At 50.7% G+C, this 23633-nt stretch overlaps 10 protein-coding genes and 1 non-coding gene across 11 annotated transcripts; 6 read left to right on the forward strand and 5 right to left on the reverse strand.

The window, feature by feature from the left end:
* Positions 1–300: 300 nt before the first annotated feature.
* Positions 301–3584, forward strand: P175DRAFT_0499579 (PAN-complex poly(A)-binding subunit PAN3). Its single transcript, XM_040896764.1, has 9 exons — positions 301–767; positions 845–910; positions 986–1040; positions 1124–1290; positions 1338–1444; positions 1566–1754; positions 1800–1944; positions 1995–2150; positions 2227–3584. The coding sequence occupies exons 1-9, from the start codon at positions 695–697 to the stop codon at positions 3255–3257; spliced, it is 1989 nt and encodes a 662-aa protein (XP_040754418.1). The 5' UTR covers positions 301–694; the 3' UTR covers positions 3258–3584.
* A 197-nt stretch (positions 3585–3781) lies between these two features.
* P175DRAFT_0499580 (uncharacterized protein) lies at positions 3782–4511 on the reverse strand. Its single transcript, XM_040896765.1, has one exon. The coding sequence runs from the start codon at positions 4489–4491 to the stop codon at positions 4126–4128; it is 366 nt and encodes a 121-aa protein (XP_040754419.1). The 5' UTR covers positions 4492–4511; the 3' UTR covers positions 3782–4125.
* Positions 4512–4621: 110 nt separating this feature from the next.
* P175DRAFT_0499581 (putative small nuclear ribonucleoprotein (LSM7)) lies at positions 4622–5555 on the reverse strand. The gene is made up of 3 exons (XM_040896766.1): positions 5175–5555; positions 5048–5119; positions 4622–4994 (listed from the first exon to the last, which is right to left on the reverse strand). The coding sequence occupies exons 1-3, from the start codon at positions 5386–5388 to the stop codon at positions 4867–4869; spliced, it is 414 nt and encodes a 137-aa protein (XP_040754420.1). The 5' UTR covers positions 5389–5555; the 3' UTR covers positions 4622–4866.
* A 515-nt stretch (positions 5556–6070) lies between these two features.
* Positions 6071–8598, forward strand: P175DRAFT_0515001 (Zn(II)2Cys6 transcription factor domain-containing protein; the record flags this gene model as incomplete). The annotated part of the gene is made up of 3 exons (XM_040898831.1): positions 6071–6931; positions 7005–8380; positions 8527–8598. The coding sequence occupies exons 1-3, from the start codon at positions 6316–6318 to the stop codon at positions 8596–8598; spliced, it is 2064 nt and encodes a 687-aa protein (XP_040754421.1). The 5' UTR covers positions 6071–6315.
* A 387-nt stretch (positions 8599–8985) lies between these two features.
* P175DRAFT_0433535 (uncharacterized protein) lies at positions 8986–10193 on the forward strand (the record flags this gene model as incomplete). The annotated part of the gene is made up of 3 exons (XM_040893604.1): positions 8986–9222; positions 9326–9807; positions 9923–10193. The coding sequence occupies 3 exons, from the start codon at positions 8986–8988 to the stop codon at positions 10191–10193; spliced, it is 990 nt and encodes a 329-aa protein (XP_040754422.1).
* Positions 10194–10406: 213 nt separating this feature from the next.
* Positions 10407–14500, reverse strand: P175DRAFT_0474830 (putative TGF beta receptor associated protein 1). The gene is made up of 3 exons (XM_040895225.1): positions 14299–14500; positions 11606–14232; positions 10407–11529 (listed from the first exon to the last, which is right to left on the reverse strand). Exons 1-3 carry the CDS (start codon positions 14456–14458, stop codon positions 10588–10590), a joined length of 3729 nt encoding a protein of 1242 aa, XP_040754423.1. The 5' UTR covers positions 14459–14500; the 3' UTR covers positions 10407–10587.
* Positions 14501–15188: 688 nt separating this feature from the next.
* Positions 15189–17640, forward strand: P175DRAFT_0433470 (CCAAT displacement transcription factor COY1; the record flags this gene model as incomplete). The annotated part of the gene is made up of 4 exons (XM_040893600.1): positions 15189–15324; positions 15398–15565; positions 15626–16473; positions 16528–17640. 4 exons carry the CDS (start codon positions 15189–15191, stop codon positions 17638–17640), a joined length of 2265 nt encoding a protein of 754 aa, XP_040754424.1.
* Positions 17641–17703: 63 nt separating this feature from the next.
* P175DRAFT_0155446 (uncharacterized protein) lies at positions 17704–18317 on the reverse strand. The gene has a single exon (XM_040892457.1). It carries the CDS (start codon positions 18113–18115, stop codon positions 17768–17770), a length of 348 nt encoding a protein of 115 aa, XP_040754425.1. The 5' UTR covers positions 18116–18317; the 3' UTR covers positions 17704–17767.
* A 732-nt stretch (positions 18318–19049) lies between these two features.
* Positions 19050–19139, reverse strand: P175DRAFT_0t37. The gene has a single exon. It is a non-coding gene; the product is annotated as a tRNA-Pro (tRNA).
* Positions 19140–20115: 976 nt separating this feature from the next.
* P175DRAFT_0555695 (uncharacterized protein) lies at positions 20116–21382 on the forward strand. Its single transcript, XM_040900649.1, has 2 exons — positions 20116–20684; positions 20749–21382. Exons 1-2 carry the CDS (start codon positions 20424–20426, stop codon positions 21238–21240), a joined length of 753 nt encoding a protein of 250 aa, XP_040754426.1. The 5' UTR covers positions 20116–20423; the 3' UTR covers positions 21241–21382.
* Positions 21383–21611: 229 nt separating this feature from the next.
* P175DRAFT_0474838 (rRNA 2'-O-methyltransferase fibrillarin family protein) lies at positions 21612–23121 on the forward strand. The gene is made up of 3 exons (XM_040895226.1): positions 21612–21978; positions 22187–22323; positions 22389–23121. The coding sequence occupies exons 1-3, from the start codon at positions 21876–21878 to the stop codon at positions 23097–23099; spliced, it is 951 nt and encodes a 316-aa protein (XP_040754427.1). The 5' UTR covers positions 21612–21875; the 3' UTR covers positions 23100–23121.
* Positions 23122–23633: the final 512 nt, after the last annotated feature.

Here is a 23633-nt window from a genome sequence, read left to right on the forward strand (position 1 = left end):
GAGAGTGCTCCAGGCTGCTAGATTTGTAGACGCAGCGGTTAAGACTAGAGGACTCGGGAATGTAATCCCGGAAGAAGCTGCTAAACCACTGACCAAAGAGCCTGAATGTAATAAAATACCTCCAGTGACTGTGGGCCACGGCGACGGAATAGCTGTCCTCTTGAACGCAGCTCCGTCATCGCCGCCGTCCAGGTCACGTTAACCGCGCGCTTGGGGCGGACATGGTCCGTGCGTGTTATTCTGTCCCGAACTCCCGACCGCCCGTCGAATTCCACCCCTCCCCGCGCGGGCTCTCAGCTGTTCTCCTGTCCCTTCGTGTCGTGTCGCCGTGCGGCTTCCGCTGCTTCACCTTCCCCCCTCCCCTCCCTATTCTCCTGGCACGAAGTTGCTCTGCGCGTGCTGGACGGTTATATGATGATTTGTTGGATGATCTCATTGCATTTACATAACTCCATGTGCTGATATCTAAACCCCCACGGGCCCTCCCCTCTTGATCCACTCCGGTATCTTTATTCAAGTGACGACGCCAACACGCGGCTGCTCCCTACCTCTCTCTCGGATTTCCTGTCGAGAACCCCGTCGATCGAGGAATGTGGGTTTCCTCTAGATCCATTCGCTCGTCCGGTATTACTTTGTTGGGAATCAATGGAGAGCCTCCTGCGTTGATCCGCTCCAGCTTGTGGATAGAATCGTCATGGCTTCCGCTGCGAAGCCAAGTCTGGATGACTCCCGCCGTGGGCTGGGGTCCCCAAAGATGAAGACACGAGGTTTGTGCATCTTTCCCGCTCGAAATGTTGGTCATCAAAGCTAGCCTTGCTGACATTGTGCTGTTTATACCCCCTAGAAAATGCGAAGGATACCCTATGCCGCAATGTGACCATCTATGGTCGCTGTCGGTATGAAGATAAAGGTGCTGCGATAGTCCCATATCCGTGCTGGCGGTAATGATTTTGGCCTTGATCTGACTGTGACCTGTACTCAAAAGGGTGCGCCTTCAACCATGACCCGCACAAGATCAACTCCGCAAATCAATTCGACAGGTTAGTTTTCCAATCCTACCAAGGCTTCTATTTAGTAGCACGCCCTAGGCAGTCACTTACGTGGGAACTTTTTTCGGTTATAGTAATAAGAAGCGCCTAAATGTTGACTCTCCGAGCTTCACGCCATCTCTGCTGCCTTCCAACGGGTCATCATCACCCACAATTTCAACATCGACAATGAAAAAAAATACCACCATCTCGCCCAAAGCCGCGAGTGCGGCCCCTTTCCAACCCAGAAATATTTCATCAAGTACGGTTCTCTCGTGAACCCTGTGGTTTGTTGCTAACGAGGGACAGGATCCGGCACCAGTACGCCCGCAGCTCGACAGGATGCGATGGCCCCAGACTGGTCTGTAGCTGATGTACAAGAATTTGTGCCTCAAGGCTTTGACTCATCGCATATGGTAAGACCAGCCTTGGCTCATATCGGCCCTTTCTCTACCCCGGATATGGGCTCGACAAGCTCACCATCCACGTGGGTTTTATGTGTTTTTCCGCCCACTAATTCTGTCGAAATCACTGCAGAGTCCTCTCCACGGAAATGGCAATCCTAGTGTGGCCTCAACCAGTGCTTACGATCCTTTCGTGACTACCCCAAACCCCCTTGCTGCGGCTGGGGCTGTTGGTCCAGTCCAGGCGAATCCCTTTACCCATGATACTGCAGCCGCACTTGGTGGAGCATATTACGCTAACCAGTCCGGCTTTCAACAGCCAGTAAGGTCTCCGTCAAACATCCTTTTTCATAGCTAACCTTTCAAGGTTCAATATCATTTGTACGCTCCGATTGGGCCTCATAATCAGAACACTCTAGCATATCAGCGAAACGTTCATGACCTGTTCCTTCCAAATGACTTTAGGGAAGAGTTGCAAAAGAAAGCAGCCGCCACATTACAGACTTTGCCCAGTATGAGAAGCAGACACGCCCATTTCCTCTCAGGACTAATACAGAAACAGATACTCAGCTTCCAGCTCAAGTCGATTATTTTCATTCTCTGGTTCCTCTGGATTTGAATCACCAGAAAAATGCTGCCACTTTTGGCTTTCCCAGTTGGGTTTACAAGGCGCAGTCTAGTAAAGACGGAAACTTTTATGCTCTTCGCAGATTAGAAGGTATAGGCCCTAGTTGCCTTTTTTTTTTTTTTTTTTTTTTTTCATCTCGAACAATATATATACTAACCAAGTACAGGCTTCCGACTAACAAACGAGAAAGCAATCCGCTCCGTCCAAGCTTGGAAGCGCGTGTGCAGCGGTAGTGTGGTGACTGTGCATGATGCTTTTACCAGTCGAAGTTTTCAAGACAGCTCATTGATTTTTGTCACGGACTACCACCCACTTTCGAAAACTCTCTCAGAACAACACTTGAGCGCTGGGACCCGATTCCAGGGCCGCCATAACCCACATATTCCAGAACAGGTCCTGTGGGGCTACATGACCCAGATCGCCAATGCTTTGAAAACGATTCACGGCAGTGGACTGGCTGCAAGGATCATTGATCCCAGTAAAATCCTGTTGACTGGCAGAAATCGTATCCGGCTTAACGCGTGCGCGATCATGGACGTGGTCCAATTCGACACACAAAGAACCGTGGCGGATCTTCAACGTCAAGATCTTGTCAACTTTGGGCAGCTCATTGTTACTCTGGGCGCCAACACCCCCAGTGTCATGCATAATCCTGCAAAGGCCATGGAGCATTTTACACGCGCGTACAGCCCGCAGCTCAAGAACTCTGTCTTTTGGCTGTTGAACGGCATGCAGAAGGATCAAGACCGGAATATTGACATTTTCATTACGGGCATATCATCACAATTAATGTCGACCTTCGACTCTGCTCTCCATCTCGATGACCAGCTAACGTCAGATCTGGGGCGAGAGCTTGAAAACGGACGGCTGGTGCGGCTCTTGGCCAAGCTGAACTTTGTCAACGAACGGCCAGAGTACGAGCATGACCGGCAATGGTCGGAGAACGGCGAGCGGTATTTCTTGAAGATCTTCCGCGACTTTGTGTTCCACCAAGTGGATGCATCCGGTGACCCTGTTCTTGATTTGGGTCACGTACTGTCGTGTTTGAATAAATTGGACGCCGGGACGGATGAAAAGATCACATTAGTGAGCCGCGATGAACAGAGCTGCTTTATAGTCAGCTACAAAGAGCTCAAAAAGGGTCTTGAGTCATCCTTCCAGGCGCTCTTGAAGTCCAGTACCAGACGGCTTCACTGAGTAGTACTTAACAGGGGCCAGGAGGGGAGATTATATATGTTGGAAAGACGGGACGGAAGGAATGATGATGGAAACCTGCTAATTGGTAGCAGATGTGGGGGAATTGATCCCTGACAGGAATTTGGGCAGGGTGGTTTTTAACCTGCCTTCCGTTGTCATGTCAGGGCCAGTCTGACAGGCGGAAATGCAAATGCAATTGCTTGTGTGTTTTTGAAGATATGATGATGATTTACATTGTTACCCGATGAAAATACAAAGGCCATTGATTAGAAATAATATTCATTCAATTCATGCTTTTTGGCTTGGACCATCTAACTTGGCGCCCGAATTACTCACTCCCTGTTTACCATAACTACAACCGTAAATGTCGTTTACAAGTTCCATTCCAACCCTGATATCCTCACCTTTTCCTTCTCTTCCTCCATCCTGAGTCTCGTCCACAACAAAAGCCCCCAATCGTCTCTTCAACTCCTCCTCCCCATCCCCATCTCCAACCCCAACCCCAACCTTCCGCGGTGGAATCAAGACACGGTCCCAAAACATGCAAGTTCCCAACCGCAACCGCCACCCGACGGTACCCGTTACCCGTCCAGGAAGCGTAGGGCCCCCAGCGCCGCACATCAACAGCGAGATTCCGGTGCTCGAGAAGCGTGGGGAGAGACCCAGACGCGGGACTCCCTTTGCGGCGAGGGGCTTGATTGCGCCGGTGGGGGCGTGTAGAGCACGTCGGAGTACAGCGTGCGGTGCGGCACGATGTGGTTGGTATTTCAGCCGGGCGCGGCAGGTATTGGAGTCCGGCGTACGATGTCTGCTGCGACGATCCGGCTATAGAAGTTAAGAACGAGGCCTCTGAATCCGACGCGCACGGTCAGATGCTGCGGGAGACCGGTAGTGTTGTTGTCTTCTCTGGTGCCGAGGAGAGGATCCTCGAGCGAGAGCTGGGTAGGGTGTGGCTGGGGAAGATGCGCGCGGCGGAATAGATTTCTGGCGAGGAGTGGTATCTTGATGAGGCTGCGGATGAGCTCCTTGGGGAGATGGTGATGGCAACGACGACGACGACGATGGGGGATTTTGGCGAAATGCGTGGTCGGTCGGGGCGAAAAAAGTAAAGAGCATCGACGAGGTCGGGGTCCTCGTTGACGATTCTCGCGAGGATAGTGGTGTACTTGCTCTTGGAGATGAGTTGGTAGATGGTTTTGTTGAAGAGGTTCTGGGGGAATGAGACCGGCATCATCTGGTTGGAGATGTCTAGGAGTTACCAGGGCAGAGCAGAGAGGGAGCTGCTAGGAGGTACAGCAGGAGGCACCGCAGGAGGTTCATAGTGATGATGATTATGGGGGATGCATTGATGAATGATGGAGCGGGAATTGGACGAATATAAGAGATCAACCTTCCATCATTTGTTTGGTTGCAAATGAAGGCAATCATGTCATATTATGAAGCTGCCTAACTTTCTTTCCGATCGAGATCATTATCTTTCATTATTTTGCTATTCATATGCTATCATGACTTGCTTCTGCCGCACCATGTACCACCGAGAGAGTATTCCTGCTCCACAATGATTAGAGAGAAAGTGGGAAACTGAGTAACTACCCAGGGAAGTGCTGATTTATTCCTCTGGCTGGACAAAAGGATTGGCAATTTGCTCGCTACCATCAGCAGGGGAGATCAGCACAATCAGAGTCCCACGGGCGACAATCAGGCCAAGAGATCGGGTAGTCTCGTTTCCGTCATCGTCTGCATCAGTTAGAAGAAATATCTCTAGGGATCCGGACATTGCCTGGACTTACCACGCATGGTCTCTTTGACATCATCCAGGACGAGATTCATCAGTTGGTCGTAACCTTTGAGCAATCCAGAGACTAGATCGGAGACCCGTCAGTTCCCTTTCTAGGACAGCAAAGAAAAGAAACATACCCTCTCGTCCTCCATTAAACTTCACACGAACTTCCTGGTCCATATACTTGGACAGGTCGAGGATATTTTCCTTCTTGGGCTTCTCTTGCTGTTGAGCACCGCCACTACCTCCCGCACCGCCACTTTTGGCCTGAGCGCCACGGCCGCCAGATCGATCATAACCTCCGCCGCCGCGATTGCGGGCACCTCCTCGGAAGGAGCCTCGTTCGGACATGGGTAATCGGAATACAATACCAATCAAATACAACAAAAATATAAAAGAGGAGTAGAAGAGGGGGGGGGAGGGAACAGAAGAGAGAGAGGGTTTGGGATCGAGGAAATGTCACCAATGAAAGAGCAAATGTTGATGACACGAAAGGGGGGGGGGGGGGAGCGGGGGGGTGGAAAGGAGAATCGAGTATGAGGGATTTTCGCAGATTTCCAGCGAGAAAGAAGTTTAGTTTCCTCAAGTGATTGTAACTAATAGTTGCTGAGGTAGAGTAAGTCCTCCGTCGTTGCGGTGGAGGAATTCTCTCAAGTCACGGGTTCACCGCCTGGAGGATAATACGAATAATACGGTCACACGGAGAACCGTGACAATACCTGGCGACCTGGCCAGCCGCAACCTCCTCATTAATAATGTCCTTCGGTATTGTCATGACTGGTCACAGACGCTCCGAATTCCCGGACCACAGGGGTCGGCGGAAGAGGCCGGCGGGAGCAATCCTCCGCCCTGTCTTAGTTTCAGTCGAATGATAATACCTGATATATACATAGGATGTAATAGATCCTATCTATTGGTTACTATTAGATTCATTACAAGTTGTAAGTTGTAACTCCAGAGGGAGTCCAGAAAATAACATAATTCACGTAATACATGATACCATACCTAACAATACCAACCCAACCTCCGCTCTCTTCTATCTCCTTTCCACTTCCACTTCTTCTTCTTCTTCTTCTTCTTCTTCTTAATAACCCCTCCTACTCCCGCCCTCGTCTTCCTAAAATCTCTTCTCCCCCGCCCCCCAAAATCTGTCTCCTTTCCTCCCAAGTCTGTCTCATCGGATTTTGGAATATTTTCCTCTTATCCCGTTGCTTCCTGCCCTCGCGATCGGCCATTTTGTCTGCTCCGTTCTCGTCCCTCTTTCCACCTGGCGCCGCCATGGACTCTCGAACCATCACCACAGAGACTCCCGGGAAACGTCCCCGATCGGGATCCGGGGATTTCCCCCCGATTGCCTCGAAAATCCCCAAAACCCATTCGAATCACTTGCAAATCAATTACCTCGCCCGCCAGTACCCCGATAATCTCCCGCTGGTTTCCGTCGATGATACCATGCCCGCCATCATCCACCTGATTGGGGAATATGACGGCGTGCTGCATCGTCATGAGAGCATCGCTGGGAACTTGGGCGCATGCCCCTTGGGCCCGATTTTGATCAAGCGCTTTGAGCGCCTGTTCGACGGCCCGCCGCGCGTTCTCAAGTCACATGGCAAGGATGGCCCCAACGTCACCTGGTTGGATGTCGTGGAGTTTGCCAGGAGCAAGCCCGAGCAGTTCAATTTGGAAAAGTCCCGTAATGGCGTGCGGGTTTGTCAGTTCTACACCAAGCAATGTCGCGTGGAAATCAGCGAGGAGGACTACGTGCTCATTGCCTCTGGGATGCCCCAAAAGATGATTCCGCCCCAGCCGATCATTGAGGATGAGGAGAAGGAATTGGGCGCTCTGGAAATACTGGAGAAGAACCTCCAGCAGATTATTCAGGTTGCGGATCAAGGTTGGCCTTTCTTTTTTTAAAAAAAAAAAAAAAAAAAAAATCTCCTACGCCGCTAACTGTTATCTCGATTTAGTCTCGGCTCGAGCTCGACAGCTCAATCATCGTTTAAAGAACCGCAGAACCGCGATTGTTTCTCGTCGGGAAAACGATGTCAGTCTCCATCCATCCCGCCAACCGCAACAACACCAACCACCACAACCACAACAGCAGCAACAGCAGCAACAGCAGCAGCAGCAGCAGCAGCAGCAGCAACAACAACAACAACACCAACAACACCAACAACAACCACAATCGCAACCGCAACTGCACTCTCAAACCCCACAACTTCACCATCCCCAACCGCAAGCCCCCCAGCCTCAAACCCTACCGCAACAGCGTTCAATTAGCCCTACCTGGCGCGACACTAATGGCAGTGCTCACAATACTCTGAACGGAAACGGCGCTAATGTCCGTTCCCCTCCGTCAGGTTTTGTCGCAGTCAATACTGCACGGGCTGGAGCGGAAGTTCCATCAGAGGAGAATGCGCTATCGTCACAATTCATGTTCTCCCACTCCAACACCGATAATGTTACCATCATCAACGGGACTTCCATTAAAGGCGCATCCCCAACCACGCGAGCCGAGTTGATGAAGAAATTTTTTACAACACAAGACCGTCATGTGCGCGGATTCGAGGAAACACCTGGATCAACCAACCGACAATCCTCCCGTCCCCGACCCAGAGTCTCCGATGCCGCCGATTACAACATGTTTACCCCCGCTCCTACGACGGTTGCGATTCCCAATACCCCAACCTCATTGCTCCCACCCCCAAAGTCACACCATCACGAGAAGGACGACGGAGGTCCCTTCAAGATCGAAATGGTCGCTCGCATGGAGGAGCTGCAACGCGGTGATCGCATTCTGCCTCCCTGCGATCGCTGTCGCCGTCTGCACATGGACTGCCTGAAGAATCTCACAGCCTGCATGGGCTGCACCAAGAAGCACGCCAAGTGCTCCTGGAGGGACGTCAAGGAGGAGGAGCTACGGGAGTCCCAGCGGGTCGAGCGCGAGCACGCGGAGGACCCACCCTCAAAAGACACGTCGACGACCCCGACGGCTTCGGGCCCCGAGCAAACCCCTCTACCTGCCGCCCCAACACCCGCCCCAGTATCGGCGGCCTCGGAAGCGGATAAAGCACGTGACCAAGGCCGTGAGGGCCCGATGGAGATTAACGTGCGCAGGGAATCCGCGCCGATTGCCGGCCCTGCATCCAGAACCCCATTCGGAAAGGAGGTCTCGCCTCGCCGAGCCACCAGCGAGATCCAAGGCAGCCACGCCTTCAGCCACGACAGACATGATCGACGGATTGGCATCAACCGTCATGCGGAGCCTGCGGCCGACGATGACGATCCGGACGCCAACCAGCGACTGATGCAGGCGATTCTGGACACGATGGACCATCACCGGGTGGCCACGGCAGCCAAGGAGGGTGGACATGAGCTTGGCCGCGAACGAGAGAGAGAAAAGGAGGGAGAGAGGGGGAGAGAGAGGGAGAGAGGGGGGGGGAGGTGGAGCGGGAACACGAACGCGAACGTGAGCGTGAGCGTGAACAGGAACAGGAACATGAACATGAGCGAGAGCGAGAGCAGGAAAGAGAAAGAGAGCGCAAATTGGTAAAGGCATGATTTTTGTACATTTTAGATCCCGGCATGAGGTGGTTTTTTTTTTTTTTTTTGAGCGGTTTAGCGGATATCCCCCGGCAGTTGGTTATTTAGTCTGATTCAGGAGGCATATGTCCAGTTACTAGGTATCTCAGGATGTGATTCTTCTGGAAATATCCTCATCATCACCATATTCCAAATGGTGGAATTACACTCTAAAGATTGCCTGAAGTTCAAGTTGGCGCAAATCGCGGGGTATTTCATGATTTCGCCTGCTTAGGAATTTCTTATACATCATCTGAGATCTTCATGCGGTGTGGCTCTATAAATCTACCGATCAACCCTCACCACCCCTCAATTCCCTTTCCATTTTCAAAAGAGAGCAAGACAGAAAGAAGAGACAACAGCAATATGGATCCCTCTCGCATCAAAACCCCCCCCATGAAAGACCTCACGATCGAAAACATCACCGAGAATGTCATCCGCACCAACTCGCTCTGTGAAGACGAGCGCATGAAATATGTCCTCGAGCGCCTCGTGACCCATCTCCACGACTTTGCGCGTGAAACTCGACTGTCATCAAGCGAGTGGATGGCTGGGTTGAAGTTCTTGACTGAAGTCGGTCAGATCTGTACAGATGTTCGACAAGTATTCCACCTTTTTTTTCTATACATATATACCGTTCGGAAATGAAGATGAAGCGCACAAGGCTAAGAAAGGCCCCGGGGGGCGGTGACATCAACAAAAAAAGGAATTCATCCTCCTCTCTGACGTCCTCGGCCTCTCCCTCCTCGTTGACTCAATCGACCATCCCAAACCCAAGGGCTCCACGGAAGGCACCGTCCTCGGGCCCTTCCACACCCACGAAGCCGAAGAAATCAACCACGGCGGACGCATGTCGCACGATCCCAGGGGCGAGCCGCTGCTGGTAGTCTGCACGCTCAAAGACACCACGGGGTCCCCGATTGAGGGAGCGAAGATCGACATCTGGGAAACAGACTCGACAGGCCACTATGACGTGCAGCACGCCGAGCGCAGCGGACCCGATGGCCGCTGCGTGCTGCGCAGCAGCCACGACGGCGTATTCTGGTTCCGTGCGATCACCCCCGTGCCGTATCCAATCCCGCACGACGGGCCAGTTGGGAAACTGCTGGGCAAGCTGCACCGGCATGCGTATCGACCATCACATATGCATTTCATGTTCGAGAAGGAGGGATATGACCATTTGATTACGTATTTCCCCCCCCCCTCCCCCCTTCTTCCTTGCCCTGCGGAAAGCGCTGTGAAACAAACTACAAAACTACTAACAACAAGAGGAAAAAAAAAAAAAAAAAAAAAAAAAAAAAAGCGCTCTCTACCTCCGCAACGACCCCTTCGAAACCTCCGACGCCGTCTTTGGCGTCAAGAACTCCCTGCTCGTTGATATCGGCAAGGCCGGACCCGACTACGCGCGGAAATACGGCGTCGCCGAGGACCACGCCCTGCTCGCCTATGACTTTGTGCTTGTTTCGGAGGCGGAGACGCGCGAGCTCCGCGCGCAGAACTCCAGGATTGCGCTTGATCGGCTGGGCCGCAAGGTGAAGATTGTGAACGGCCTCCCGGTTCCTGATCTCGACTGATGAGAACTGGTGGCTTTTTTTTTTGGGTTTTTTTTTTTCGTCCTTGTTTAATCAAACTCGATGGTTTGAGTTAGGGTATATAAGTGAATGAATGAATGAATGAATGAATGAATGGATTCTTCCTATCCGGGTTGGCTTATTCTTTAGATGAGGGTGAATGTAGAGAAATAATGTAGAAAAGCATACTATATACTGCACGTATATGAGAAGGTTCGTCAGGATTATTAGGTATTGGATAATGCATAATAAGATCTTTTCAAAGCCTGGATTTTATCCTAGCCAGCAGCTGTCCGGTCTGGTCAAGACTTCTTCGCCCAGCTTAGGGTACATACAATACAATACAATCTCGGTGGTTCTGGAAGTTAGGGGAGCAGCTGAATGAGGCTCCTAGAATCTAACCAGGCCCGCCGCCTGCCTCGACCATGTCCCCAAAATCACTTTCTGCATCATCATCATCATCATCTTCTCCGCCGCGGCCATCGACAGGTACATTATTATTATTATTATTATCACCCTCCCTTAATCGCCTTGGCCCTCCCTCATCCTCTACCCAGCCGCCGACCTTCTCCATTCCGCAGATATGCTCTGCGGCCACCCGCAGGTTTAGGCCTGCCGAAAGGGCTCGCTCGATCTTCACCTCGTGCGACTCCGACACCAGCACACGGAACACATGCACCAAGAAACCGCCGAGGATGTCCACGCTCCAGTCATCGGGAATGATGCCGAGGACCTCGCGGACATCAAACCAGGCGGCGAATCGCGATAACAGGTCGCTTGTTCGTTCAATTCTTTCCGACAGATCCTGAATCTGCAGGAATTCGTCCAGTAGATATCCGAAGAGTTCCGACTGTCGCGATCGTTCGGCAAACTCGAGCGCGGCGCCGGTGGAGCTTGTGCTGCGAGGCCCGCCAAACAGGCAGTAGCGAGCTGCGGCGTCGTAGTCGCCGAGTCCGTGGGTGAGGAGGCGGAGAGCTTCCCGGTGACGACCTTGTAGCCCGTCAAGAATTATAGACTCGGAGACCAACTCATTCTGAAAGGGTTCGATGCGAGCAAGCACTGCTGGGATGGAGTAGTTCAAGTTTGGGGCGGGGACAGACGTGAATTGGCTGGTGCTGCCGCCGCCAAGGAGTTGTAGGAGCCGAAGACGGGATTGCCACCACGGCTCTGACGGAGTATTTTCTGTGATAAAGTTCATATAGGTTGGTTTGGGAGGTCGGAGGGCGCGGTAAGTGGAGTATGATTCCGAAAGAGAGGCTCGTGCTTCAGGCGAAGATTCAAGCACGGAGAGGACAGTATCAAGGTAATATTGAAGAAGATCATCGGCATATTGCGTAAGCTGCAAGCAACATGACTTTAGCCCATCTGGTTTCAAAATGAAATATTTGGTCAAAAGAGGGAGGGCTGTGACATACGTTCTTTGAAAAGACAAGATGCTCTAGATATTCCTGGACAGCATTAGGTGCACGCTCTTGAAGTAATTTCACAACATCACTCGGATCCAATCTGACTCGGCTCGTATTGTCCGAAAAAATTTGAATTCCAAGCTGTGGGTTCCGTTGTGACAGCCACGAAGCATACTCCTCAACAAGCTGTATATCTTTGATCTTGACCAGATATCGTCGCATCTGCACCTCAACCCCGGCCGCAGTAACTTCGCCTGCAATATCTGCCTCCCCTTCTATGATTCTCCGCCAGGACTTGAGAACATGCCCAGACATTTTGCGGCTTTGATACAAGCGGCTCAAAGCATAGAGTCGGTGGTAAGCTTCCAAAAGAGAGACCGCGCGATCAAAGTTACCTTTCCAGTTATCCACCAATCTATTCAAATCGGTACGAATCGCAGTGGATGCGAGTTGTTCTTTCGTCATGCTAGAGCTCTGCGCCAGCAGAAGGCAGAGAAGGGCCGCATCGACGCTGTCAAAAACATAACTTTCGTCTGCAATGCTGCCATATCCTCGTTTCTGCTGCCACGAGAGCAAAAATCTGTTCATCATGCTGAGGACCCCGCCATCGAAAATTCCCGCCAGTGATTTGTGGGCTTTTTCGATTCTGACAAGATACTTTTCCACAGTTTCTGCTAGGCCTGCCGGAATCCAGATCCCTTGCGGGCTCTGCAGAGTCTCGCCGCGCAGAAGGGGGATCATAATCATGGCAATCCGAGGATCTAAATTTCCAATTATGAGAGCTCTCTCGGTAGCGTCAATAGCTGCCTGACTCCTGTCTTTTGAGTTCATGAAAATAAGGTCACCGAGCAAAAGTAAGCTGGCCTTCTGCTTGAGGTAGTTCAATCCAAGAAACTCAGCCTCCGATCTAGGCTCCGATTGTTGGGCCATTCCAAGAATATCCTCTATAGCTTCCCTATTGAGCGTCAAATGGCCACCACTCTCGTCTACTCCTTGGGCATTCTGCAGAGCATCATTGAGTTGTGTAGTCAACGGATTCCTCACAATGCGCCATATCCGGTTCCCAGCCCACATTACAAGACTGCTTTGCGTTCTGCCCAAGGTTTGCGCTATTTTGGCTTCTTCGGCATTGCGCTCTGCTTCCCAGCCAGCCTCCGAGGCCTTTTTAGACCCATCGGAGTCAGTCGTTTCTTGCGATTCAAACAACTCCTTCTCTTTTTGTAGCTGCTCTATTGACGCCTGTGTCCTTGGGTCCGCTACGGGCGTATGGGGCGATAATGATGGAGTCTTTAGGCGAACCACTCGCAGCAGCTTTCCTAGATCTTGCATGTCTAGCTGGTTGGAGCTGATAGTGTGGCAGATGCCGACATGCTGCAACTCCCCGTCCTCTATTAAAGGTATTTCTACCCAGCTTTTATGGTCATCAGCTTCGGAGGGATCAACATCCCAAGGTTGGACCTCCAGTAATTTTCGCATGGTTCCGTCTTGATCGGATTCTATAACTGCAAGAATAAGCTCCTCTTTTGTGTTTTCAGGCGATTGAATCAGGTTATTCTCTTCGCCTTTGTCAATAACAATTGCTTTGGGATATCTGTGAAAAGTGATTGTCCCCCGAACCACATCGCCGTCTACGTTGACAAACATTCCAACGCCGGGTTCTGCTTCGTCAGATCCTCTTACTAAGAGGAACTCTGACGGGGTCGGAGAAAGAACATGCGGCCCCAGGCTCACTGAGGGCTGCTTCGGGAGAGGTGGAAGAGGTTTGCGCTCATCTCCGGGACTAGATTGATTGTTGCGTGCTGGCTGTTCGGAAGATAACCTCGGTGAGGTGCTTGCACCACGATCCCTGGAAATGGATCTTGTTGGCGATCCGGAACCAGACGAAGGCTCCGGAGTTAGCGATCTTGATCGGTCTTTAGAAGCAGATCGTGTAGCTGGCTGTAGCATGCCCGCAAGGGTATTCAAGCTGGAGCTCCGGGCATGAGTGCGATTGTCAGCAGAAGGGGATATGCTCAGCTGGGATGATGGAGACATTTTAGAAGCAGCGGATGGTGTCGGCATATCTTCTACCTGTCCAGAATGGAACATTTCGTCCGCGAAGGATATCGGAAATAGGGGAATTTTCTGTTGATGTTCAACGTCGAGCAAGGAATAGGCACGGGTATCTGCAACACAGGATATAATCCCTCTTCGAGACAATGCTGAGCAGCCCGGGAAGTCGATGTTCCTGACAAGCCGGGCTCCATCCCCAATCTTCACGAGCATGATCCGAGTCTGGGTTCCAATCATCACAACCGGATTATCTGAATCATCTGGATTGATGTTTAAGTCAAGACCCCCGATCCAGCGACAGTTGTTGACCTTTGTGTTTCCACCAAAGGCTGGGCTAAGCTCCGGCAACATATAGAATGTGGCCGTTCCATTGCACAAAACACATGCCTTGTTTACAGTCGGGAGGAGAAGGATCTGTTTAATTCCGGGTGAAGCTGCAGATATCGAAGAATTCTGTGAGAATGGAATGGGCAGTCTCGAAGCTAGGATGAAGGATGGTTCGTTGGACTGGTCTGAGGGGTCTGGCGGCAGGCAGACGAAATGTAGAATCTCCGCCGCGGAAGTTCCGATATAAAGATTATCATCTGAGGAGAAAGTAATTAGCATCAGGATTCTCGGCAGTACAGCCTTGCGCGCCTTGAAAAACTCACTCCAATATTCCACTGTCGTAATGTGTACATCGTCCTCCTCCGCATCATCGGCTTTCACGGGTACCTGGTCGAAGAGTGGTCGGAATGCGTAAGGAGCAGCTTTTGGAGGGCCAACCCTCCGTCTCTTTCGCGGGCTGGTGCCCTCCTCTTCTGACACCATGATGAGCCCAGCTCCCTGGCGTCAAAACTGAGAAGCCTCACAGATCAAGAGTCGATGAAAGCCGCATTGAGTGGGCCAAAGAGAGCTGTGGGGATAAGCCTTGCTGAGTCAGGTGTGGAGCCATGTTCCTAAGGTACCAACATGGTTCCTGGGACTTTATATTTTAGAAGTTTCTAATACTTGGATTCGTCCAAAGAAGAATGTGGTTGTTACAGATCGCATTAGATTGGAGCATCTCTTGAGGTAATTTCTGCTGTATGTTGAGCTTAGGTTTCTTATGACTATCTGTACGTATCTGCCAGATATACCTCCTCCGGAGTACTCTCGCAGTATATCCCATACACTCAACACACTGCAATCCGTCTTGTACCATTCCACGCCCCATCAATTAAATAAAGTGGTTCCAACCTATCCAACCCCTAAAATAACGCATTATCGACGCTGTCCATTCTAAACATAGACTGCTCTGGTGGAAGCGTGGCCAGCTTACGCGTTCGGAACATTATCGGCCCGCTCGGCGTAACCCAGGCTGCCTCCGCATCGTGATAGTGTTCACAAGTAACGTACTGCGTACCTGCTGGCTTCATTTCAATTGTCGCTCTTCGTGGCAGCGGTGTGGGCGGTCTTAGTGCCTGATGCGGTCCTGTTGCTTCCAGCTATACTCTTAGTCATAAGAACCTCTTAATGAAACCAGCAGGGGAATTAACAGAGAAGTTCACGTGAAAGCAATATGGACACTTTCGCCATCACCGAGAGTATTGTTCCCCAGTCGAGTAGTCAAGATGGCCACGCTACCGAAACGGTCCCGGGCGGAACACTCCCAGAGGGAGCAAACAAGTTTCAACGTGCCATTGCGGCTTGGAGAGGTACTTCACTATTCGTCTGCATTACATTCCATGGATTTTTGGCCCTGGACGCTGACACTCGAACCCTGCTTAGGTATCGACTTATCCAATACGCTCGCAAAGTTGGACAGCACCGCCTCTGATATTGTCGCTCAACAGCGGGATGCACTCGTCCAGAGAAAAGATCTTGCGCAGAAGACGAAAGACTTTCGAAAGCTTGACGATTCCTCTAAATTAGCGGAATACAAGGGTCTCCTGAAAGGTTGGCTCCCCCAGCTCAGGTCATATCTCCCTGGATCACGGCTAACATGTGCTTGAATAGCCTACCAAAGCTTTATCGACCTCCTAACGAACCAAGGAAAGGCCTCGTCTTCCGCGTTCTTGCAACTATATTCTTCCTTGTCCGAAGCTCCAGATCCTTATCCGCTTCTCGAGACCTCCGTCGATTCGCTTGTCCTCTCTGAGGAAACTGTCCCCAAGCTAACATCCGAGCGCGATCAACTGCAAGGCTCTGTCGACCGCCTCACTTCTCAGTTAGATGATACCGAAAAGCGTCTTCAAGAAGAAAGGACTACAAGGAAAAAGTTGGAGGAGAACCAGGATGTTAAAATCAAGGAAGTCGAGGAGTCGTGGTCGGCAGTGCTATCGGAAAAAACGAACAATTGGACCGCCAAGGAGAAAAGCTTGGAGGAGAAGCTAGAAAATCAGGAACGCCTCGTCAAGGAACTCAAGGCGAGCTACGAGGTTTCGCAACGCCTGGGTCAAGAAGATGAAAGCGGCAATCACTCTCAACAGGGCGCTACCGCTGCGGAGCTAGAGCTGGTCTCTGCTGATCTGGAGAAGACAAGTCTCAGACTCGCAGAAGTGGAAGCACGCAACGAGCAGTTAAGGCTTGAGCTGGCTCAGGCTGTCTCGCATTCCAAGTCAGAGCAAACATCCGTTGAAGATGATCCTGCATACCTTCGCCTCCAATCTGAAAACTCTTCTTTGTTACGAAAATTGGAGGCTGCGCGATTTGACCGAGAATCTGAACGACATTCGTGGGAGGCCAAGTTCCACCAGTCAGAGAGGCAGTGTTCGAAGGCTACCGCCGAGAAGGAAGAATTGAAATTAAGATTAGAGAAGGTAGCTGATTACGAGGACATTCGTCGGGAGCTCGAGATGATCAAAGTAAGCTATTAGCCTCGGCTTGCCAATTTTACACATTTGCTAACTTCATTCTAGTCAATCGAGTTTTCAGCTGGTGATGACGATGACGCTGGAGATGTCACCGATGCTACAGGTGTTACCAACGGTTCCACGGTCAAGGCCAAAGAAGGCGGCAAGAACAGTTCGCTAGAACAACTTTTACTGGCAAGGAACAAGAAGCTCACTGATGAACTGACCATTCTGCGCGTCTCGCATCGCGATCTTCAAGGCCAGCTGGAGGCTCTACGTGAGGATCTCTCAACAACACAGCAAGAGCTTGAGAAATCCCAGAATCTCTCTACAACTCTTGAGAACGACCTGCTCCGTGTACAAGAAGAGGCAGCAAACGCTTTTCCGTCCTCAGCCATGTCTGTCGCAGGCACATATACCTCGAAATACCCACACTCCTCTCGCAGGGGAGCAGTATCGCCTACTTCGTCGATTATTTCAGGCTTCGACCAAAGCGCAATGTCCCACAGCACAATGGAGGCTATTCGAGCAGGAGAGCCTGTTGGTGGAGGGTCTGGCCTCTTGCCTATGATACAAGCTCAGCGGGATCGCTTCAAAAAGAAAAACACAGAGCTAGAAGAAGAGCTGTCAAGGCTGTACAATACGGTCAAATCGTTGCGACAGGAGGTGGCCTCTCTCCAGAAGGACAACCTTAGCCTCTATGAAAAGACCCGATATGTTTCAACATATAGCCGAGGCCAAGGGGCTTCATCCTCTGCGTCTGCATACGCGAACACTCCAAGTTCGACTTCCATCCATGCGTCTGCCGAAACTCCGTCAGGGCTTTCTATTGATCGCTATCAGTCGGCTTACGAGGCACAAATCTCACCATTTGCTGCTTTCCGTGGCCGGGAATCTGCACGGGCTTATAAACGAATGAGCCTACCTGAGCGAGTTGTCTTTTCTCTAACACGAATCATTCTTGCAACCCGGACAAGCCGAATCCTTTTTGCGGGGTACTGCTTTGCGCTTCACTTCCTTCTTTTCATCATGCTGTACATGATGAGTTCGATGGATATTGAGAAGCACAGTGCAACCCTAGGTGCTACGGCAGCGGCGGCTATGAATGGAGGAAGTAGTAGTAGCGGAAAACTCCACGGCGACGACTGGCAACAGGAGGGGTTCAACCATGCTGGGTAACCGATTGTACTTTTAGTCGGAAGGGACGGAATTGCCCTTTCTATCACTGTAGATATGTATGTTTTAATGCTCGGTTAACTTTCAAACTGGAAATAACTGGTCTAGTGCACCCATAGAGCCAGCGGTATCACACTCGTTTCCTCCCCCCTTCCCCCATGCCATACACACTCATTATGAGCGTCTTCCCCTCTGTATTCACTAATTCTATATGAATGACAGAGAAAGGCTCCTCCCGGCCTTTACAAACCCGTGACATAATGTGCGGAGTCAAATTGACGCTGGTTCCTCTGGAGCCTCTCACTAGGCTAGAGATAGATGTCTTTCTGCCGGTCCCAACCATGCCTCCTCCCTGATAAAGAGGAGAGAAAAATTCCACCACCGATAAGACAAGTTGCCCCAATTCAAAAGAAAGTGGGAAAAGGGAGGAGGAGGAGGGGGGGGTTCTAACTACGCTAATTGAAGAAAATCCAATCATCAGAAAGCTGACGACACCGAATATTTCTTCGCACTATCTTCGATTTTGGGGCCAGCCATCTCGTGACTAGGCCAAGAGGATACCAGTAGTACCTCTTTTCCTTGCTATGGGTTTCATGTCATGATAGTCGAGAGATCCTTTTCAAACCCTGTTTTACCATGATCAGGAGGACAATGGATGGGGGCACGGATGCGTTGAAAATATACCCCCAAGTACGGACTATATGAGGTTGAGGTTATGTATGATTGAGGTGTCCGGCTTCATTGGATCACGGATGTAATAAACGTCGGTGAAACGCATTTGCTTCATGAATATCTATCTCTTCCTTCCGGCAACAGTGCAATGGCATAATATCACTTGGTATTTCGGGATCCGGATGTGCTTAGTTGGTGCCTAGCGGTTTTCTATTTCGGTCTCGACTTGTGCAATTTCCCTACGCGCCGAGCGATATGGGAAGTATATGCACAGCGCTTGGAACAATCCAGACTAAAAGGCCAGTCAGATGTCATGGAAGCATAGGTTCTTAATGTAGAAGAGGAATGAATGTAGCCAGGTTCTCTAGCTGCACATTGCGAAGTTCTCCATCCTGGTGATTTGAGTGGAAGGAGTTCTTGGTTTGGTAGTATAATTGTGCTATCCCCGAGGACATTCATGACACAATGCTTGCTTTTGGCTCAGAAATGAAGGATGATGGTGAAGTCAGTTAATTGGTGTGCTGGGAAAGGAACTGAAGTGTTGGCAGGCGAGAAACAAATCGAACTGTGATGTGAAGCCACCAGCCACATGACAAGATATCAATAACCGCACAGTCTAGTAAAAGAGCCATTCCTATACTGAAAGGTCAATTGCACTGGCCCTACTACAGTAATTATTCTAATGCAATAAAAAAAGACTTCCAGCAGTGGGGAGCAAAATAGAAAAAGAAAAAAGAAACGGCCCGAGCCGCGGATCGAACGCGGGACCTCTCGCAGATATGCTTGGGTTAAATCCCTAAGCGAGAATCATACCACTAGACCACCCGGGCGTTGATTGATGGAAGGTGAATTCTGAATTGACTACATAAACTGGAGTTGTCTCTTCCAACATCTCATCGTCAGTCGAGCTTATGGTGGTACATAAAGGACACTTAAAGCTGGGCAACCCAGCTAGTTATATGCATTGGTGCACAAGAAACCCTTCGGAAGGTCTACCACCCAGCAAGTTTCCTGCAGAAACTTTAGATCCCAGAAGCTAAACTCCGAAATAAATGCCGTCACGTCGGCACCTGTCGTCGTCCCACATGGCGTCCGTGATGAAACAGCATCTATGCAAAGTCCGGCAGTGATGATACTACCTGGGAGCTTCCATAGGCTGCCTCTATGCAGTGGTTGGGTCTACGAGATGCTAGGCACGATGTGGCTACATAGTAGATTGAGGAGGGGGTTACATTCCTTGCCTGATTAATTCCCCGCTTCTCGTCACGATGGCATCAAGCAAGGTAAGGATCTCAATCCATGTGGACAAAAAGCAAAATCTATCTTCAAGCTGACCAAAAATAGCAAGTCATCACTGAAGGAAGACTAGCTGCATCGGAGGACAGAGAACAATAATCTCCCATCTGCACACTAGTTAGTTCTCTTAGGGCGATCTGTAAGCGCCGACCTGATTATTATTAGATCTTCAGGATGGCGGGCGGGTACATCCCCATGCGAATCAGCGCTTTCTTCACCCCGAGGACAGTCCAATCATGGACTCAAGTCGCCTTGTCCCCTTGGACCTAGGTACATCTCAATGCGCCGGATCACCCTCCCTCGTGTGCACTCCAATTCATGGCCCTAAAACTTCCCGTGTGAGCCCGAAGCAATTACTGGGCCAGCGCATACCGAGTCCAATGGGAGAGCCGGATCTATCTCTCTCCTCGTCAGCGCTTTTACGCGGCTTCTCACTCGAGGCTGTTTATAGATCCCACACTTATGGTTTCTGATAGAGATCCTAGTTGCTCTGTTCTACATACCCGCTCTCTTGCAGACCGGTCACCACCACCACCATTCCTGTCGCAGTGTATATATCTGCACCTTCAAGCCCACTCCATTCTCTTCGGTTTCTTCAGTTGTGCAGCAATTTCCTTCTATCCATTGGTTTTCGTTGCATTTCCTTTTGTTGTCAACGTAGACCCTGGCGGTCGCTATACTTTTTATTGTCCTTTGTTTTCTCCCTCTAAGCAAGCCACCCTCTCCACTCTTGCCTCCCATAGACCTTTTGGCTTCGATTTTTTTTTTTTTTTCCATATTTATCTTGAAGAAGAGCATTGGATTGACTAGCATCCGGAATGCGTCCAGTCTTGTTTCTCACTAGCTGCATGGCAGCTTGCTGCGCCGCTGCGCCCATCTTCGACAGTCTCTATGATTTCTCAGAAGATATGGCAGAGTTTCTAGGCAGAGTAAGCCGGGGTATTAGCAAAGTTGAGGACCTCTTTGATTCATCGTTGAGCTGCAACCCATCCTCTATCGCTCTGCCATCCTTTGCGTCTGGCCTGCCAGCCCCAACAGGTCAAACCCCATTATACGTTGCAGTCGGCCGCGGCACACAGGTGAGGATCAACCTGGCCTTGGAAAATAGATTCTTGCGCCGACCATTTCGCTAACACCCGCTAGAACTACACCTGTGCAACCTCAACCAAGGACTCCAAGCCGGAAGCCAACGGTGCAGTTGCACGTCTCTACAACGCGACCTGCATCGCAGCAAACTTCCCCGACTTGATAGAGCTCCTCCCAGCAATTGCATACAAAGTCACCTTGCCAAGCAACGAGTATGATCCGCTCCCACCCGCAAACCTTGGCCTCATAGGTCACCATTTCTTCCAAGGATCAACGCCTGTGTTCAATCTCGATACCACCCCATCAAGCCAGCTTGGACTCGCTATTTCTAAGAAAGTGGCAGCCCTCGATGCGCCCTCGAACGCGATTAAGGGTAGCAACGGAGCTGTGGCTTGGCTGTATCTCAGTGCCATAAACGGTACTGTTGGGGCGTACAAGAGTGTCTACCGCGTCGACACCGCAGGAGGAAACTCACCGGAAACATGTGAAGGCATGCCATCGGCTTTCACCGTTCAGTATGCTGCGAATTACTTTTTCTATGAGAGTTAAATCCCGGCGTTTAAATTGGCGGCTTTTTTTGTTTTGGTTTGTTTTGTTCTTTCATTCTAGCCTTGTACATACCTAATAAATCGGGGAACTCTACAACTTTTCTGGGATAATTAACATAAATACGAGGTAAATCGCATAGAAGGAGACCAATATTAGGTACTTCGATATTGTGAAAACTGCCAGGTTAGAGAGATGTATACTCCGTAGAACTTCGCGGATCCAATCAGAGCAGGGCTGGCGGTTGTCAGGTGACCTCGTCTGAAAACCATCACGTGCACACAGGATCTAGAAATACGCTATCCCCTACGTAGACTAGCGCCCCTAGATTTTCGAAAGATCCCAGAGTCTCAGAGGAAAAAAACTCGACCGTAACAACGACGACGAGCTGCACGGCCTCGACCGAACCCTGACAGTCAGTGTGGGCGACAATTATTTCCTCAGACTAATTTTTTAAACTGTACAATACTTGCGATTTACAGTCCTCACCCCCCCCCCTCCCTCCGAACAGATCTTTTCGTCCGTTGATTCCCTCTCGACTCTTTTTTTCTCTCATTTTTTCCCGGTCCAGTGCCCCAGCTCTCGAGACCGAATATCAGCCTTTCCTTCATCTTCTAAACCTTCAATCATATAATACAATGGCTTTCGGTGGCCCAAGAGGTGGACCTGGTGGTGGTCGTGGTGGTCGTGGAGGCCGTGGAGGCCCCCGTGGTGGTCTTGGTGGCCGTGGTGGTGGACGAGGTTTGTCATGACCTATCGCAACTTGTGTTGGGATGCTGGATAGGTCACTTGGATGCTATGCACATTCATTCTCAATGGGCCATGGTATCTCCTGATGCTATTGCTGGGCCTTTCCACGAGCCATGAATGCGACGCTTCCCAGCCCTGCAGTGTCTGCCTCTTGAGGAAAACCTGTCTTGCTAATTCTTTCCGTTTCGTCGGTATATAGGTGGTTTCGGCGGTGCTCCCCGTGGTCGTGGAGGTGGCCGTGGAGCTCCTCGCGGTGGTGCTCGCGGCGGCCGCGGCGGTCGTGGTGGTGGTCGTGGAGGTGCCCATGGTGCCAAGGGCGGTGCTAAAGTCATCATCGTAAGTTGGCCATTCGCATTCAATGCTTTCCAACCAGGACCCGACATTAATCTTTCTGTCCCTAGGAACCCCACCGTCACGCCGGTGTCTTCGTCGCCCGTGGTGGTAAGGAAGATTTGCTCGTTACCAAGAACCTGACTCCCGGCGAGGCCGTCTACGGTGAGAAGCGCATTTCCGTCGACTCTCCTGCCGATGAGGATGGCACTGTGACCAAGACCGAGTACCGTGTCTGGAACCCCTTCCGTAGTAAGCTGGCTGCCGGTATCCTGGGTGGTCTGGATGACATCTACATGCGCCCTGGCTCCAAGGTCCTTTACCTTGGTTCTGCCAGCGGTACCTCCGTCAGTCACGTTGCTGATATCGTTGGCCCCACTGGAAATGTCTACGCTGTTGAGTTCTCTCACCGTTCCGGCCGTGATTTGATTGGCATGGCTACCCACCGCACCAACGTTATCCCCATCGTTGAGGACGCCAGACACCCTCTCCGTTACCGCATGCTCGTGCCCATGGTCGACGTTATCTTCGCCGATGTTGCCCAGCCTGACCAGGCCCGTATTGTGGGCCTGAACGCTCACATGTTCCTGAAGTCCGAGGGTGGTGTCATTGTGTCCGTCAAGGCCAACTGTATTGACAGCACAGCCAAGCCTGAGGTTGTGTTCGCCCGTGAGGTGCAGAAGATGAGAGATGAGAAGATCAAGCCCAAGGAACAGCTGACCCTGGAGCCTTTCGAGCGAGACCACTGTATTGTGTCGGGTATCTACAAGCGCTCTGCGTAAAAAAAAAAAAAAAAAAAAAAAAGCAGGTTTCTTTTTTCACGGCTTTTCTATTATCTCATGTCTTAATCGTTCGTGCTCTTTCCTGGCGTCGAGTGTGCTATGATATTTTGAATGTTTTCTCTTTCTTTGCCTATTTTCGAGGAATTTAGATGTATTTCCGAGTTAGAAAAATTTAGGACTGTGTATAGTCTGAATCTTGGAATATCGTGCAGTGCATATCACGCAGCCTGTCGGTATTGTTCGTAACCTGAACTCAACATCATCCGCCCACTCGGACTTACGCCGTGTCTCGCACTCTCCAGGAACTCGGGAGTCGGATAATTCGCTGACAGAACTTCGCCTTTCAATCCATTCGGAATTGCTGCGTGTCAGGGACCCATCAGAGGACTGTAGATAGACCGAGGAGCGGAACTGCAACCCCGCAGGTGGGTGACTATTTAGAGAGGTCGTAGAAGAATGAGGAACCCTGGATATTCTTGAATTCCTTCAAGACGGTACCTATTGATCAAGATTGTATCATTTCCTCTCGAAAGA

This window comes from Aspergillus ochraceoroseus (genome assembly GCF_002846915.1).
Source record: "Aspergillus ochraceoroseus IBT 24754 chromosome Unknown P175scaffold_2, whole genome shotgun sequence".
Lineage (NCBI taxonomy): Eukaryota > Fungi > Ascomycota > Eurotiomycetes > Eurotiales > Aspergillaceae > Aspergillus > Aspergillus ochraceoroseus.